This window comes from Pelophylax lessonae, assembly GCF_965119305.1.
Source record: "Pelophylax lessonae genome assembly, chromosome: 1".
Classification (NCBI taxonomy): Eukaryota; Metazoa; Chordata; class Amphibia; order Anura; family Ranidae; genus Pelophylax; species Pelophylax lessonae.
The window spans coordinates 60,146,935-60,165,751 of NC_138768.1; the positions used below are offsets into that span (position 1 = coordinate 60,146,935).

Sequence of the window (18,817 nt, forward strand, 5' to 3'; positions counted from 1 at the left end):
AGCAGGTACAGCTGACGTGATGTCCGCCGTCAATCCGCAATCGCTCCCCATGGAGATAGAACGGTGGTCTGCCTATGTAAACAAGGCAGAACGCCATTCCGTCACAGATGAACACATGGATCTTGTGTCCCTGCTATTTAGGAACACAGATCTCTGTGTTCATCTAGTGAGTACAACCCCCACACAGTTAGAAAGCACTCCCTAGGGCAGTGATGGCGAACCTTGGCACCCCAGATGTTTTGGAACCACATTTCCCATGATGCTCAACTACACTGCACAGTGCATGAGCATCATGGGAATTGTAGTTCCAAAACATCGGGGGTGCCAAGGTTCACCATCACTGCCCTAGGGACACACTTAACCCTTTGATCGCCCCTGGTGGTATCCCCTTCCCTGCCAGTGTCATCAGTACAGTGACAGTGCATATTTGTAGCACTGATTACCATAGTAATGTCACTGGTTCCCTCAAAAGTGTCAGTTAGGGGTCCGATCTGTCCGCCGCAATGTTGCAGTCACGCTAAAAATCGCTGATTGCCGCCATTGCTAGTAAAAAAATAAAAAATAAAAACTATATAAATCTATTCCCTAGTTTGTAGACGCTATAACTGTTGCACAAACCAATCAATATACGCTTATTGGGATCATTTGTACCAAAAATATGTAGCAGAATACATATTGGCCTAAATAGATGAAAAAATTAGATTTTTAATTTTTTCTTTTTTACTGGGAATGTTTTACAGCAGAAAGTAAAAATTGTCAGCCTGTAATGCAGAGCCATATCACAAAAAAATGGTCTGGTCATTAACCACTTACCGACCGCCCGCCGTCGATTTACATCGGTCCTTTGACGCTAAATACCGGGATTATGGCAGCAGATAGCTGCCATAACCCCAGTATTTTTTTGAATGGCGAGCGATCGGCTTTCAGATAAGGGTGGTCCCAGCAGCGGATTCGCCGCCGGATCACCCTTACGGTGCGGAGGACCTGACATGCCTATTTCTTTTACAAGGGATGTTTATATTCCTTGTAATAGGAATAAAAATTATCATTTTTTTTTAAACAGTGTAAAAATAAAAAATAATAAATAAAATAAACAGGAAAAAAAGAATAAATAAAGCGCCCTGTCCCCATTAGCTCGCGCGCAGAAGCGAACGCATACGCAAGTCCCGCCCACATATGTAAATAGTGTTCAAACCACACATGTGAGATATCGCCGCAATCGTTAGAGCGAAAGCAATAATTGAGCCCTAGACCTCCTCTGTAACTCTAAGCTGGTAACCTGTAAACATTTTTAAAGTGTCGTCTATGGGGATTTTTGAGTACCAAAGTTTGTCGCCATTCCGCCAGCGTGCGCAATTTTGAAGTATGACCTGTTGGGTATCTATTTACTCGGCGTAACATTATCTTTCACATTATGTAAACAAATTGGGGTAACTTTACAGTTTTCTTATTTTTTAATTAAAAAAAGTGAGCTTGATTAAATAAACTGACCAAAATATCCAAGTGGTTAGCACATCTGCCATGCAACACTGTATTTGGGTGTTTAAATCCCTGAACTACCTACAACTGCCTGTTGTTATATATGACAAGCAACACTAATGCGGCTTCTCCCCAAAAATAAAACATTGTATATGTGTGAAATTAATATATTTGTTGGTTGGTTGAGTGGGGAGCCATATTAGTGTTGCTTCCTATACAGAGCCACATTACACTCTGAAAAAAAGCAGTGTTTGAGCTTGCAAATCTGAGAATTTGCAAATTGACTGAACATATGCAGTGGAACCCCAGAACTCAGAATTCATCAACCTCCAAAAAAAAAAAAAAAAAGGTTTATATATATATATATATATATATATATATATATATATATATATATATATATATATATATATATATATATATAAATACTACATCAAGTTAACACACATAAGAAATGCTTTCAATAATCTCAGCATGAGCACAAAGTGGCTTTTTCATTTAGACTAAGGCTGGCCATACATGTTCCAATTTTCTTACAATTTTCTGTCCAATTTTCTTGAAATTTACCTTCAGGTTTGACATCACATTATGTGGTTTGTGGTTAATCTATCAGAAAATTGTACAACAAAAATTGAACATGTATGGCCATACACACTATAAGATTTTCTGAAGACTTTTTCCTTCAGATTTACCTTTTCTATGTAGTGCAAGGGCCTGCCAGATTGCATACAAATTGAAAGTGTTTAGGTTTGACCTCATATTATCTGGTTTTGGTAAATATAAAGGAAAAAGTCTTCAGAAAATCTTATACTGTGTATGGCCCATTAGGCTGGCCATACATGTTCAACTTTTGTTGTACAATTTTCTGGTAGATCTACCACAAACCACATAATGGGAGGTCAAAGCTAAACAACACATTCACTTGTATTTAATTAGGCAGGCCTTTGTACTACATACTTGAAGGTAAATTTCAAGAAAATTGGACAGAAAATTCTGTGGAGGTGTGTGTGGGGGGAGGTGTGTGTGTGTGTGTGTGTGGGGGGGGGGGAGGTGTGTGTGTGTGTGTGGGGGGGGGGAGGTGTGTGTGTGTGTGTGTGGGGGGGGGAGGTGTGTGTGTGGGGGAATGGTGTGTGTGGGTGTGGTGGGGGGGGAGGTGTGTGTGGGGGGAGGAGGTGTGTGTGGGGGGGAGGTGTACGTGTGTGTGTGTGTGTGGGGGGGGAGGTGGGTGGGGATGGAGGTGTGTGTGGGGGTGTGTGTGTGGGGGGGGGGGGAGGGGTGGGGGGAGGTGTGTGTGTGGGGGGGAGGTGTGTGGGGGAGGTGTGGTGTGTGTGTGTGTGTGGGTGGTGTGTGTGGGGGGGCTAAATTGTAAGAAATAATTAAAGTGTGTATGTATATATTTAGCTAAAAATATATATAAATTAAGGAATAATACAAAATTTCCATTCAGCCTCTGTGGTTGAATGTAACCAAAACATTTAATAAAAAAATCACTAAAAATGATTACTAAATAAAAGATTGCTACAGCGCTCACTCACTTTTTTAGTTGGCCTAGGTCAGTGATGATGAACCTTGGCAACTCAGGTGTTTTGTAACATTTCCCATGATGCTCACCTACACTGCAGAGTACATAAGCATTATGGGAAATGTAGGGCAAAAACATCTTGGGGGGGGGGGAGTTAAGGGTTACCATCACTGGCCTAGGTAAATACATTTTAGTTGTCTGTGTGCGCCATTTTTAAAATAAAGCAAAATCTCTTTACAATAAATTGCAAATGGCACATTGGCGTTCGCCCTGGACCAGACATGACACCGAATTGGCTTGCACACATTCCAGCAAGTGGTCACAATCACCTGGCTAATCATGGTGAGGGCCACTTTCAGCTGTGAAGAAATGGCATTCATATGCAAAGTAAGTGTGTGTGGGGGGGGGGGGTCTGTGCTTGTAATCAGAGCATTGATTACCAGTGCAGACCCTTGGGGGATGCCACTAGAGCCACCAGGGATGCCCACCCATGCCACCATTGATGCCAATCAGTGCTCAGGAAACCTGTTAGTGCCCTCCTCATCAGTGCTGCCCATCATTACCATCTATCAGTGTTGCCCATCAGTGCCACCTATCAATGTCCATCAATGCTGCATATCAGTGCTGCCTATCAGTGTCTATCAGTGCTGCATATTAGTGTCTCATCAGTGCCTGCCAGCACAGCCTCATCAATGCTCGTCAGTGCAACAAAAAACATATTGATTTACCAAATTTTATTACATAAACAAAAACACATTTTTTTAGGGGTCAAACATTTAGGTCTTCTTTTTGCCAATAAAAAAAAAAAAAAACCTTCCAGTGATCAAATACCACCAAAAGAAAGCACTATTTTTTATGAAAATAGTGTCATACATTTGTGTTAGGTACAGGGTTGCATGACCGCGCAATTGTCATTCAAAATGCAACAGTATAAAAAGCTGAAAATTCGCCTGGGCAGGAAGGGGTGTAACTGCCCTGTAAGGAAGTGGTTAACTATTTAAACATGGGAATAAATATTCCAGGGGTAATCATGCTCAGCTCAATGGTTTAGTGGTTAGTGTTCCTGACTATAAACACAGAGCATGAGTTCAAATCCCAAGTGTGCCGTCACCTCCTTAAATTTTAGACAGCTGTAAATAAATACTGAAACTTGGCAAATGCATAATTGCACCCTGCACATATGCATGTTTTAGGTGATGTAGCCAAAAAAAATAATGACACACAACTGTGAGCACAAAGGGTGTTATCATGGTTTGGCCTTGAACTCATGACCTAGCAAGCTTTGGCTATGAGCTTAGCCCACTACACCAAAGTGCTGACTATAATCAGATATGCCTGAAAGTTTCAGATGATTAAAGAATGAAGACTGCGAATTAGACAGCTGCGTAGTCTGCTATTAGTAAATCTAAAGGTTAAAACACATAAGATACTTAACTATACCTTAAAATTAAAATAAACCATAATAGATGACATTGCTGTGTAATAGTGATTCAGAATAGACAAATTTCCTTTTATGAAAAACACAACGGGAATTTGGTTAACTCCAAACTCAAATTCAGCCTAAGTTAACTCCAAACCCGAATTCAGTCTAAGTTAACTCCAACTCCGAATTCACTAAAGCACCTAGTTGAAGGTTTAACTCCAGCCACTTACCTAATTAGAATGCAATGAGTTTAGGCTGGAGTTATTTCTGGAGAAGTGAGCAGCTCTACTCCAAACTGAATTAGGCCCCAAGTGTCAAAAATATGCCCGGTCTTAGGCTACATTCACATGTGGGCGTAGCAGATCGCAGGCAGAATCACTGTGGTTCTGCCCGCGATCTGGAAATCATTGTAAAACGCGGGACACCTGTGTGATGCCCGTGATTTGCAATGGCACCCCAAACGCTGTGCGATGTTGCCGCGATTTCCACCTGCCGAATCGTGGTAACATCGGGCAAACAGAGTCGAGGGACGCATGACGCCTAAACAAGGTACAAGAGCTTCTTTTGTGCGTTATGCGTCCCGCGATTCTGTTTGCACGATGTTACCGCGATTCGGCAGGCGGGAATCGCGGCAACATCGCACAGCGTTTGGGGTGCCATTGCAAATCACGGGCACCGCACAGGCGTCCCGCGATTTGCATGTGAACGTATCCTTAAAGTGGTTAAGGGGGTAAAACCATCCTTAAGTGGTTAAAATGAACAAAAAGAGTTGCAAATCTGATGCACTTTATAAAAAAACAGCAGGAAAACGCACAACCTAAAATAAGTCTATGGGACTGCAGCTAAGGAAAACTGTGAGTACACCAACACTGCAGCCAAACTACAGGACACCATGTGAACCTAAAGGATTGTATGCATGTGCAGTAGGCACTGCCACTCCACTGAAAAGTCATCCATGCTCAGGTCACTTTTCAGAGGTATTTGAGAGACAGTGAGGAGGGGATATCACATTTCCTCACTGCCTGTTTTACCCTCCTAATGTGCTCTACTTAGGTGTAGAATGTCACTTTGAACTCCACCTTATATCCATAACTCTCTTTATGTATTATTTGTGCAACAAATAAAGTGAGAGCACATCTAATACCTACAGAAAATTATGGAAATAAGGTGGAGTTGGAAGTGAACCATTGTCAATCTCCCCAGGCAATGACATGGTTCACTTCCAACTCCACCTTATTTCCATAATTTTCTGTAGGTATTAGATGTGCTCTCACTTTATTTGTTGCACAAATAATACATAAAGAGAGTTATGGATATAAGGTGGAGTTCAAAGTGACATTCTACACCTAAGTAGAGCACATTACAGAAGATTTGAGGATTTTGTTAAAGAGGTTGTAAAGGTTCAAATTGTTTTTAATAAAAATAACAAAAATGTTATACTTAGCTGCCCCCTGTAACAGTTTTGCACAGAACATCCCAGATCGTCCTCTTCTGGGGTGCCCCACCGGCGCTCTTTCATCAGGTGCCACCACGGAGAGACGCTTTCCGCTCTGTCAGACGAGCATGCTGCAAAACCAGCAGCCAACAAGCTCCCGATCAGTGCTCTCCTCCAATGGCTGAGAATTCTGACCGGAGTGATCTGGCAGGGGCAGTCCCCCAGTTAGAACAGCAGGGAAGATCGCTGTACTAACATTAGATGTTAATACAGTGGCTGCGGCTCCGACCGGAGCTGACAGCTTATTTTTGTTCAACTTCCTGGGTCCTGGGTTGAACGAAAAACAAACTAGTGGTGTGTACCAGGCTTTTCTATGCTTATGCGGGAAGCAAGCAATTTTCTTGAGGAATGGTCTCTCCCTCTCCCTGCAGGAAATGTGGAGCGGTCTCTCCCTCTCCCTGCAGGCAAGGTGGAGCGGTCTCTCCCTGCAGGCAATGTGGAGTGGTCTCTCCCTGCAGGCAATGTGGAGTTGGAGCAGTCTCTCTCTGTGTGGGAAATGTGGAGCGGTCTGTCTCTCTCTGTGCAGGGAAATGTGGAGTGGTCTCTCTCTCTCTGTGCAGGGAAATGTGAAGCGGTCTCTCTCTCTCTGTGCAGGGAAATGTGGAGCACTCTCTCTCTCTCTGTTCAGGGAAATGTGGGGTGGTCTCTCTTTCTGTACAGGGACATGTGGGGCAGTCTCTCTCTCTCTCTGTGCAGGGAAATGTGGAGCGGTCTCTCTCTCTGTGCAGGAAAATGTAGAGCGGTCTCTCTCTCTCTCTCTGTGCAGGGAAATGTGGAATGGTCTCTCTCTGTGTGGGCAATGTGGAGCACTTTCTCTTTCTGTGTGGGAAATGTGGAGAGGTCTCTCTGTTTGGCCAATGTGGAGAGGTCTCCCTGTGCGGGCAATGTGGAGAGGTCTCCCTGTGCGGGCAATGTGGAGAGGTCTCCCTGTGCGGGCAATGTGGAGAGGTCTCTCTGTGCGGGCAATGTGGAGAGGTCTCTCTCTCTTGGCACAGAAATTAAGGGGACATCTCACCAGTTGAACATAGGTGACAAAAAAACTGATGGGTTATAATAACTGCCCTTACTATATTGAAAATAAGACCTGTTTTTTGCCTTCAGATTTACTTTAAATCCCATTGCTAATTGCATATGATACTTGTTTGTAGCTTAAATACTGAAATTTCCATATAAAACTGTGATTTTGTAACTTTTTGAAATGTCAGTAAGAACGTGGCTGTGTCAGTAAATTTTGGGTGTCATGAACGTAAATTTCACTTTGGTAGGTTGGCAACACTGGTCTTCAGTAATACTGAAACAGTGCACATGACTATCCACTCACCTGTTCTTACGGCCGCAGTATGCAGGGCAGGAATACCCTTTGATCTGGCCGGGGGTGGTACTGGTAAGAGCAGAGTTTTTTCCCAGCGGGGCCGGCTGGCTAGGTCAGCGGTAGTGCTGGCAGAGAGGAAGTGATAAGGGCGGAAGTTAAACTCCCCTATCATTTCCTCCCAGTATCCTATGTAGCTCTGCAGGAGGGAAGAGACCCAGAGGTCTAGGCTGCAGTGGGCTAATTAGCACCTAATCAGTGAGGTAAGATCCTCACTATTATTCTTTTGCTTTATAATGTCTGGGATGGGAGCCGAGTCGCTGCACTATGGGCCTCTGGGTTGTATTTGCCCCCTGGGCCAAAAGTTGCCAGTCCTCCCCTGCACAAATGGAAGCCTTCACAAGGGGATTAGAAGCAAAATCCAGCAGGAACTAAAGTGTATAAAAGAGAAGAGAGGCGCCTCTAAGTCTAGCAATATGCAGTATGCAGGCATCCGGGGTAAAGTTGTCCACATAGACCGCCCCTTTGTTCCTTGCATAGACAAACAGCTGGCAGCGGCGGCGTGTATACATTGCTGGCCAGGGAGGAAGGTGGCAGGGGGCAGGACCAATTGTAACTACTGTATGTGTACCCACAGCGGTGTATAATTCAGGTGTATTATACACCGCTGTGGATCCACATACAGTAGTTACAACTGGTCCCGCCCCTGCCACCTTCTTCCCTAGTCAGCGGCTGTTTGTCTATGAACTGAACAAAAGGGTGGAGTCCCGCATATTGGCCCCGCCCACCCCAACATCAGCGCTTCATTTTGACAGCTCCACTCACTCTCATTTCGGCCGCCCCTGACTTGCCTACCAATCACTGGATGCAGGATAAATGTTATATTGCTGAGGTATGTAGCCCCAAGTTCCCGGCCAACCCCAGGCCTTGGGACTTGGGGCTAATAATTGTTAATTTTTTGAGATTCTCCCCGGGAAAAAGCCGGGGACAAAGACTCCCCTGGACATCAGTCAGTTTCCCGTGAATGTCCCGGGAAATCTGTGAGTGTTGGCACCTATGCATGATTGGATGATAGAAATCAGCAGAGCTTCCCCTCAGATCTAGAGAAAATGCATTTGCACAGCACTTCTAGTGCACAGTATATTTGTCTTTAGTAAGTCAACCTGATTGTGTCATTTCTGTTTGCTGCCCCAATCCTCTGCTATCTGCATGAATGACTTTTGACAAGTTTTCCTGACACCAAGAGAAAAATGGTGACAGGGGAGGGAGCTCCAGCACACAGCCTGTGATTGACAGCCTCAACTCCGTTCCATATGTGCTGTGTGAAGTGGGTGTGTCTCTTCCCTCTACTTAGCTCTTAAAGCTCTCCTCACTGAGGTCTGCAGTGTGTAATTTCAGCTCAGTTCTGACAGCTTAAAAAAGCTTTATCTAGTCTGAACTTTGAATGGCTGTAGTGGAGGGAGGGACGCAGATAAACAGGTATGACTTATGTAGCAGCTTTTGTTTCATGTGTATTTACCTAAATCCACTTCACTGGTTATATGTTAGGGTTTACAATCACTTTATTGTACAGCTCACACACAGAGGAAGGAGGAAGAGAAGGGTCTAATGTACCACTGATCACAAACAGTGGAAGACTAGAAATGAAGGGGTTAACCTTCAGATGGGTCCAAAGAGGTAGGGGATAATTAGATTTCACCATTGGTGTGCAGATCACAGAAGTACAAGGCTTAGCTTGTGAGTATTTCTTTCTTAATCACAGTCTGTGCTATAATTGCTGGGTCGCTGCAGCTCCACTGGGTGGCGGACATAGGACTGAACAAGACAAAAAGAGACAGGCACACATCCGACCTAGCGTGATACAGTTTATTGAAAAGCGTAATAGGTAAAATTACATGCAAGCACATGCTGGCAGCCGGTTCTGAACGTATCTGTAGCCTCCCTTCCTGTATGGCCTCTTCAAGTAAGACAGGGAGTCGGATCGAAGCTCCTGTGTCCTAGTGGGTGTTGAAATACTGATCCCTCACGAAGGCTGCATGGACCGCTCACTGGGCTTCCCGGCTCCCGATGTCTCCAGCTCCTGTGCGTGCGCCCAGCCAGCCCTGTACAGTCGCTCCTGCGCATGCGCGCCCAGACCCGGCCGGAAAGCCGGTAAGCAGGGAATTCACAACAATGAGGAAGGAAAGGAAGCAATGTCACACGTCAGCCCGTTGCTATGATGACGCGTTTCGGAGGCGTGGCCTCCCTCTTCAGGTCACCTTGGCGCCTGGTCTGGGCGCGCATGCGCAGGAGCGACTGTGCAGGGCTGGCCGGGCGCACGCGCAGGAGCTGGAGACGTTGGGAGCCCAGTGAGCGGTTTGCGCAGCCTTCGGGAGGGATCACTATTTCAACACCAACTCTACACCACACAGGAGCTTCGATCGGGCTCCCTGTCTTAATTGAAGAGGCCATACAGGAAGGGAGGCTACAGATACGTCCAGAACCGGTTGCCAGCATGTGAGTGCATGTAATTTTACCTATTACACTTTTCAATAAACTGTATCATGCTAGGTCGGATGTGCGCCTGTCTCTTTTTTGTCTTGCAAAGAGGGAGGTGAAAGGGGTTAATATGCAGGTCACACAGAGGCATCTTTGAGAAAGTATGTGTTGTAGAAGATGGGGGCAAGAAAGAATTTTAAAAAAAGGTCCCTGTGTCACTGAAACAAAATGAATGAAGATGCAGCTGAGGCTGCTGATTCATTGATTTTTTTCCCCATATCACTGGATATCCCTCTGTCCCCTATTGTCCTCTATAAACTATACCATGTGATTGCTGTGATGACCAATCACAGTGATCACATGGTACCCAACCCCATGGATTGGCTTAGTACTGTGTCCAGGGCCGTCTTTACCACAGGGCAAAAGGGGCAGCTGCCCTGGGCCCAGTCATTGTTGTGGGGTCCAATTTATATTATATTAAATATTTGCCCAGGGTCCAATTAATATTAAAGATGGCCCTGACTGTGTCTCTGTATGTAAATTGCACTGGATAAATATAGGGTCAGGATCCACTGTTTCAAGAAATACCCTGATAGAAAAGGAGTTAACCAGACTTGGGTTCCACGGTGCACCATTAGATATCCAGGCAGACTAAATGTATAGGATATACGTAGCACTAGTAAGGCAGAAGAACTCCCCCAATATCAACTTTGCCTTTCAGACTCATAAAAATGCGCTATGTACACACATAGAGATACAGTATATTTACAAATCAGTGAATGTGACTTTCACCAAAGTAGGTGTATCTTCCAGTTGCGAGTGTTTTAAATGACAGTATGATTGATTCACCTGCAGTGAATGTCCAGTGAATGTCCCATTCACTGCTTTATAAATTAACTGTATACTGTGTATACACACATATCCTATGAAAGGTGTACATTATATTTACCTCTCCAGGTATGCTGAAAGCTCTAATCAATATGAAGTCTTCATCACAGGTACTTTTTATATAATGAGGAATCCCGATTGGGAAATAGATCACATCCCCTTCACCAACATCACATTCTGTGCCGGAGATGGCTACCTGGTGAAAACAGTACATATGTTTAGTTAAAGTAAACAGTTAACATTTGTATATGATCCATAATTACAGAGAGGTATACATAATAGAGGACTTCCAAATAGCAAAATATAACTATGAATCTCGCTAGATAAAAAGTCATTCCATGCCCCAAGGATCATACAATCTTATGCATGTTTTATTGTCATAAACACTCTCTAGTTACAATTTTTGGGTAAAAGACAACTGAACCTATAATTGAAACCCTAAAGCTATACAGCGAAATATAAACAAAAGTAGTAGATCAGATGAAAGTCGTCTACAGTCTATGTCACAAGGAATTGGGTTCCTTCTGGTTATGTCAAATGGGTTTGGACACCCCTCCAAATTACTGGGTACAAATGAAAGGTACTGTTAATCAGTCATGTACTTCCAAACTTATGGCAACAGTTTTGGTGTTCTAGTGCTCTTTTCTGTTCCAGTATGACTGTGCCACTGTGCCAAAAGCAAGGTCTTTAAAAAAAATAGTGGATGAGTTTGGTTTGGAGGAACTTGAGTGGCCTGCAAAGAGTCATGTCCTCAGCTTTATTGAACACTAGTGATGAGCAGAACAACCCCCCACCCCCCCATCCACCCGGTTCGCGCCAGGACAACGTGAACAGGGGAAAAGTTTGTTCGAACAAACAAACTCCATTGAAGTCTATGGGACTCGAACGTCAAAAATCAAAAGTGCTCATTAAATGCAAATTATTGCCCAGAAAAAGTGTATGGGGGTCCGGGTACTGACCTGGGGAACATGTAGCAATGCAAACATTTTTTTAAAAACAATTGTTTTTAAAGGAGCAGTGATTTACTGATTTTAATGAGGCTTAAAGTGAAACTATAAAAATGAAAATGTCCTTTAAATAGCGTGCCTGGGGGATCCCTTTAATGTGCCTGTAAAGTAGTGCATCTGTACGATGTATGTAGCCTGCTGCAGCAATACTGACATTTCTAAAGGAAAAAAAGTCATATACAAAATATACATAAAAATTTCAAATCGCATCTACTTGTCATACAGGTGCAAAACAATTGGGCCTTGGTTGTTGGTGGTGCCTGAACACCGCAACCCCTCGCAGGTACTATTCCTTGGCGCAGGAATGGGCCCTGCTGCTAAAAATTCCATACAAATTTTGAAATTGCATGTACTTGTCATATAGGTGCAGAAAAATTGAACCTTGGTTGTTGGTGGTGCCTGAACACCGCAACCCATCGCCGTTACACTTGCTGGGCGCAGGAAGGGGACCTGCTGGTAAGAATTCCCTACAAATATGAAATCGCATGTACTTGTCAGTTGTCATAGGGGTGCAGAAAAGTTGGGCCTTGGGTGTTGGTGGTGCCTGAACAACGCAACCCCTCGCAGTTACTCTTGCTGGGCGCAGGTACGGGCCCTACTGGTAAAAATTCCATACCAATTTGAAATTGGCAAAGATCAAGTGTTGTATGTGTTTTTATCAGTGATCTAGTGGGGGCGCTGTGCTGTCATCTGACCTGGCCAAGGTTGGGTGTTGGCTATGCAAACCTGCTGGAGTGATGGGGACCTGGAAGGTTAGTATCGGCAGGAACTGAAACTGAAATTGGGCCTTTGGTGTTGGTGGTGTCTGAACACAGTAACCCCTCACAGTTACTCTTGTTGGGCATAGGAATGGGACATGCTGGTAAGAATTCTATACAAATTTGAAATCGCATGTACTTGTCATACAGGTGCCATAAATTGGGCCTTTGGTGTTGGTGGTGCCTGAACACCAAACTCCTCACGGTTTCTCTTGCTGGGCACAGGAATGGGACCTGCTGGTAAGAATTCCATACAAATTTGAAATTGCACGTACTTGTCAAACAGGTGGAAAAAAATTGGGCCTTGGTTGTTGGTGGTGCCTGAACACCGCAACCCATCGCAGTTACACTTGCTGGGCGCAGGAACGGGACCTGCTGGTAAGAATTCCCTACAAATATGAAAATCGCATGTACTTGTCAGTTGTCATAGAGGTGCAGAAAAGTTGGGCCTTGGGTGTTGTTGGTGCCCGAACGACGCAACCCCTCGCAGTTACTCTTGCTGGGCGCAGGTACGGGCCCTGCTGGTAAAAATTCCATACCAATTTGAAATTGGCAAAGATCAAGTGTTGTATGTGTCTTTATCAGTGATCTAGTGGGGGCACTGTGCTGTCATCTGACCTGGCCAAGGTTGGGTGTTGGCTATGCAAACCTGCTGGAGTGATGGGGACCTGGAAGGTTAGTATCGGCAGGAACTGAAACTGAAATTGGGCCTTTGGTGTTGGTGGTGTCTGAACACAGTAACCCCTCACAGTTACTCTTGTTGGGCACAGGAACGGGACATGCTGGTAAGAATTCTATACAAATTTGAAATCGCATGTACTTGTCATACAGGTGCCATAAATTGGGCCTTTGGTGTTGGTGGTGCCTGAACACCAAACTCCTCACGGTTTCTCTTGCTGGGCACAGGAATGAGACCTGCTGGTAAGAATTCCATACAAATTTGAAATTGCATGTACTTGTCAAACAGGTGGAAAAAAATTGGGCCTTGGTTGTTGGTGGTGCCTGAACACCGCAACCCATCGCAGTTACACTTGCTGGGCGCAGGAACGGGACCTGCTGGTAAGAATTCCCTACAAATATGAAAATCGCATGTACTTGTCAGTTGTCATAGAGGTGCAGAAAAATTGGGCCTTGGGTATTGGTGGTGCCTGAACAACGCAACCCCTCTCAGTTACTCTTGCTGGGCGCAGGTATGGGCCCTGCTGGTAAAAATTCCATACCAATTTGAAATTGGCAAAGATCAAGTGTTGTATGTGTCTTTATCAGTGATCTAGTGGGGGCGCTGTGCTGTCATCTGACCTGGCCAAGGTTGGGTGTTGGCTATGCAAACCTGCTGGAGTGATGGGGACCTGGAAGGTTAGTATCGGCAGGAACTGAAACTGAAATTGGGCCTTTGGTGTTGGTGGTGTCTGAACACAGTAACCCCTCACAGTTACTCTTGTTGGGCACAGGAACGGGACATGCTGGTAAGAATTCTATACAAATTTGAAATCGCTTGTACTTGTCATACAGGTGCCATAAATTGGGCCTTTGGTGTTGGTGGTGCCTGAACACCAAACTCCTCACAGTTTCTCTTGCTGGGCACAGGAACGGGAATTGCTGGTAAGAATTCCATACAAATTTGAAATCGTATGTACTTGTCAAACAGGTGCCAAAAATTGGACCTTTGGTGTTGGTGGTGCCTGAACACCATAACCCCTCACAGTTACTATTACTGGGCAGAGGAATGGGACCTGCTGGTAAGAATTCCATACAAATTTGAAATCGTATATACTTGTCAAACAGGTGCCAAAAATTGGGCCTTTGGTGTTGGTGGTGCCTGAACACCATAACCCCTCACAGTTTCTCTTACTGGGCACAGGAATGGGACCTGCTGGTAAGAATTCCATACAAATTTGAAATCGTATGTACTTGTCATACAGGTGCCAAAAATTGGGCCTTTGGTGTTGGTGGAGCCTGAACACCATAACCCCTCACAGTTACTCTTGCTGGGCGCAGGGCACAGGGACAGGGCCTGCTGTTAAAAATTACATACGAAATTTAAATTGTATGCACCTGTCAAACAAGTGCAGAAAAATTAGGCCTTGGGGGCTGGTGGTGACCTAAACCAAAAACATTGTTGGAAGCTAGCAGAATCAAGGTTGAGGAATAGGATAGGCAGCATGTGCAATCTTCAAGGGATGGCAGACCCCTAGAATATTCAATCAGTTGCATCAGCATCAGGGGCTTGATAGCTGCTGTTGATCTAGGACTGATTCATTTTGACCAGTCAGCTGGTCAACAGAGTCTGTGGACAGACGCACTCTTTTGTCCGTCACAAAACCTCCAGCAGCACTGAACGTCCATTCGGAAAAGCACGCTGTAAGCAGGACCAACCAGCCGGCCGCCTTCTCCACCGCTCCTCCTTTGGCTGAACGATGCCTCAGAAACACGTCCAGAGAATGTTAACCTCCCAGTGTCTGGAAAGGTGTTACACAATTTTTTTTTCAAGGCCTCCTCAAAATGTTTCATCCTCTGCTCCCTCTGTGAAAACAGGATGAGCTCTGCAACTTTACCCTTGTAACATGGATCAAGAAGGGTTGCCAACCACTAATTATCCCTCTCCCTGATAGCACAAATCCTCTGGTCCTTTCGTAGGCTTTGCAGAATCATCGAGCCCATGCAATGTAAGTTTGAGGAGGCATGAGCTTCTAAGTCCTCTGGGTCACTAAGTATGACATTGTCAGCAGGAGCAACCTCTCCCCAACCACATACAACTCCTGGGGTTTCTGGGGAATGACAACCATCCCTTGAAGACTGCTGTATGCTATCCTCTACATTCATGCTGCCACAATCCTCCTCCTCCTCTTCCTCCTGTGTGTTTTGTGTCCCTGCAGGCATGATATCTGCATAAAGGGGGCCTTGTGAGGAAAGGAAGTCCTCCTCTTCCTCCCGCTGTTCTGCCTCAAGTGCCCTGTCCATGATTCCACTAAGCGTGTGCTCCAATGGTGACAGGACAGTGCATGCATCCTTTATCAAAAGCCACTGGCGTGGCGAAAAAAAGCCAAGCTCACCTGAGCCTGTCCTTGTGCCATAATCACACAGGTACTCATTGATGGCCCTCTGCTGCATGTGCAGATGCTGTAGCATTGCCAATGTTGAGTTCCACCTGGTGGGCATGTCACAAATGAGGTGGTAGGTTGGCAGGTTGAATTCCCGTTTAATGTCAGATAGCCGAGCACTGGCTTTGTATGAACGCCGAAAATGGCCACAGACTTTTCTGGCCTGCCTCAGGAGATCTTGGAAGCCCAGGTCCTTGGTCAAGAAATGCTGCACCACCAGATTCAGGGTATGTGCCAAGCATGGGACATGTGTCAAGTGTCCCTGTCGGAGGGCGAATAGAAGGTTGGTGCCATTGTCGCATATAACCATTTCTGGCTCAAGCTGTCATGGCGTCAATCATCTCTGAGCCTGCCCCTGCAGAACTGACAGAATCTCTGCCTTGGTGTGACTCCTATCCCCTAGACAGACCAACTGAAGCACGGCATGACATCTTTTAGCCTGACTGCTTGCATAACCCCTTGAACGCTTAGGGAGCATTGCTGCTTTAGAGGACAATTGAGCAGAAGAGGACATGGAAGAAGAAGAAGAGGAGGAGGTGGTGGAGTAGCCAGATGTGGCACAATCAGCACCAGCTTTTTGGAGGCATGGTGGCAAAACAAGCTGCTGCACTGAACCCTGTCCTGCATCCTTCCCAGCTGCCAGCAGAGTTACCCAGTGTGCCGTGAAGGAAATGTAACGTCCATGTCCATGTCCATGCCTGCTGGACCAAGAGTCAGCAGTAATGTGAACCTTCCTGCTGACTGCTCTGTCCAGCGAGGCCAAAACACTACCTTCCACATGACGGTAGAGAGCCGGAATGGCCTTAGGCGAAAAGAAATGTCTTTTTGGTACCTGCCACTGTGGTACAGCACATTCCACAAATTCACAAAAGGGAGCAGAGTCTACCAGATGAAAAGGCAGCAATTTTAGTTCTAGCAATTTGGCTAAGCTAGCATTAAGACGCTGATCAAGTGAATGGCTGGGACAGTATTTCTTTCTACGGTTCAGCAACTGGGGTAGTGAAATTTGCCTGCTGCTCAAATCAAGCGGTGGTATACTGCTAGCAGATTGGGTGCAAGTCTCTGTGGCACTCATTGCTATACCATCATCCCTCTCAATGCAGGTTTTTGAAAAGACATGAGGTATATTAGGGTTAGAGATCCCAGATGAGGAGCAAGGTGAAGTATGCTTGTTTTTATCTTGTGGCTCTTTCAGGTGCTGTTGCCAAGGACTGCATGGCTGATATCTAATCAATTGTCCTATATATAGATAGTGATCAATATATGGTATATGGTCTATGGTATATACTGCACTACTCAATATACTTCACTATCTGATCTCTTAACTTGTAAAAAGCACAAATCTGTGTCCCTTATAACTCACTGTTAGCAATGTCTCTAATTAGACTACACAGCACTGTCTGATAAACTGCAAATGACTCTCCTCTCCCTGCCTCAAAAACGTTCCTCTCCCTGTCTCAATCACTTGCTGTCTCGCCCGCACAGTCACACTACACACTGTGGCTGTGTGGGGCATGTACTTAGCCCCTGAGCCATGATTGGCTAAAGGCAGCCTGCCTTTGTCCAATCATGGCAGAGATTATTTGATTGGCCAAAGCATGGAGGTCAGGGTTAATGCTTTGGCCAATCGCATAATGCACTGCACACGCCATGCATTATAGATGCGCGCTCGAATTTCCGCGAAGAAGCACATTTGTTCGTCATTCAAAGAACGAGCGAACAGCCAATGTTCAAGTCGAACTTAGCTTCGATTCGAACTCGAAGCTCATCCCTACTACTGAGTTAATGAAGGTCATTAACCTACTCTTTCTAGAAAAAAAGTTGTAGTTATACTTTAAAAAGTGGAAAGAACCCCACCCCAACTCTCTTGGACAGATGTAGCACAACAGGGACAGGTCTATAGCACAAACCTTCTGCTTTTTACATAACATTTTAGAACAGTGTTGGTGTAAAAGGGCCCACCCATATCAGTGCAAGAAAAGAAAGAGGGGCATTCAAGGTGCTGGCCTGCTCATTGATTGCTCAGCACTCATGAACTATTTACCCCTTTCACTACTACATGGCTGTCTGCAATAAAAGGATTTGACTAGCTTTTTCCAAAATTGAAATGAAGTGGAATTGCCTGGGGATGAGGTTTATGCATCTAAAAGGCATAGTGACTCTGAAAAACAAAATATATAATATATTGCAGCTTACCAGTCCTTAGATGTGGAGGCTGCTTCAGTTTCTTTTTTTTTTCCAGTGTTTTGTTCCCTTTATTTTAACACAGCAATCCTGCCAATAGCACACTACCTGCCCTAGAGTGGCTACACTTTCTACCTCCCTTAGAGGCAGAAATTATTGTTACCCAGACTGGACTTCAATCAAGTCTTCCTCTCTTCATCTATATTATATGGGGGTGAGGGGATTAGTATTTTACAGAATAAAATAGCACAGTTTTGCTTTCTGATTAGTGCGCTGACAAGTCTTTGCATTTCTGGCAGGATCAATTGGTCTTTCTATACAACTAATGCAGCCACTGCATATAAAGACTGATAAGCTGCAAAATAGTACAATTTGCCCTTGGATTTAGATATCCTTTAGGATCCACCATGAATTTACAAGGAGCAACTGAATAAAGGTATTGCCAGAGAAATACATCACAAAAAGTAAAATGAGCAGAGGCTTAAGCCCTGTACACACGTACTGATCGTCGGCCGAACGATCGGCTGTCTTTTGTCCAGGGCTGTCGTGTCTGTTGAAAACTGCAAAAGACTGCACACGAATTTTGTCAGCCAACAACAGCCGACTGCAGAAGTGATGTCATGTGATGGTTAACTTTCCTTGTCTTTTTTCTTTCCTGAGCATGCCCAGTCTTGCTAATCGGCTGTCTGTCGGCCGAAATCTGTACTGACTGGCAAACAATCGGCCGTTCTGGTGTTGGCCAACAAAAATTTTAATGCCTGCACGACAGATTCTGTTCGGCCGAAAATGCTCTGTCGGCTGTTGGAAGCATCATACTAACAAGCCTACAATCGGCCGATCGGTCGTCGGACGAATATTTACGGCCAACAATCGGTACGTGTGTACGGGGCTTAAGTCTTTTTACTATACTGGTGTAAGCTACTCCGGGTTGAATTACTAAAACTGGAGAGTGCAAAATCTGGTGCATCTGTGCATGGTAGCCAATCAGCTTCTAACTTCAGCTTGTTCAATTAAGCATTTACAAACAAAAATGCCTGGAAGCTGATTGATTTCTATGCAGAGCTGCACCAGTTTTAGTAAATCAACACCTGTATGTTACTGGCCATATAATATTATTAGATTTGGCTACCAAGAAAACTACCCAAGCTTTTTTTATCCACTGTATTTACGTAC

General features: G+C 44.9%; 1 protein-coding gene across 1 annotated transcript in view; it reads right to left on the reverse strand.

The window, feature by feature from the left end:
* LOC309569826 (uncharacterized protein) overlaps nucleotides 1-18,817 on the reverse strand; it is a gene marked incomplete at both ends in the record, with an annotated part of 96,859 nt that overhangs the window by 21,097 nt on the left and 56,945 nt on the right. Inside the window, one exon of the mRNA XM_082275829.1 lies at nucleotides 10,656-10,790. Coding sequence (XP_082131955.1) covers nucleotides 10,656-10,790 — 135 coding nt within the window. The remainder of the gene's footprint in view (nucleotides 1-10,655; nucleotides 10,791-18,817) is intronic.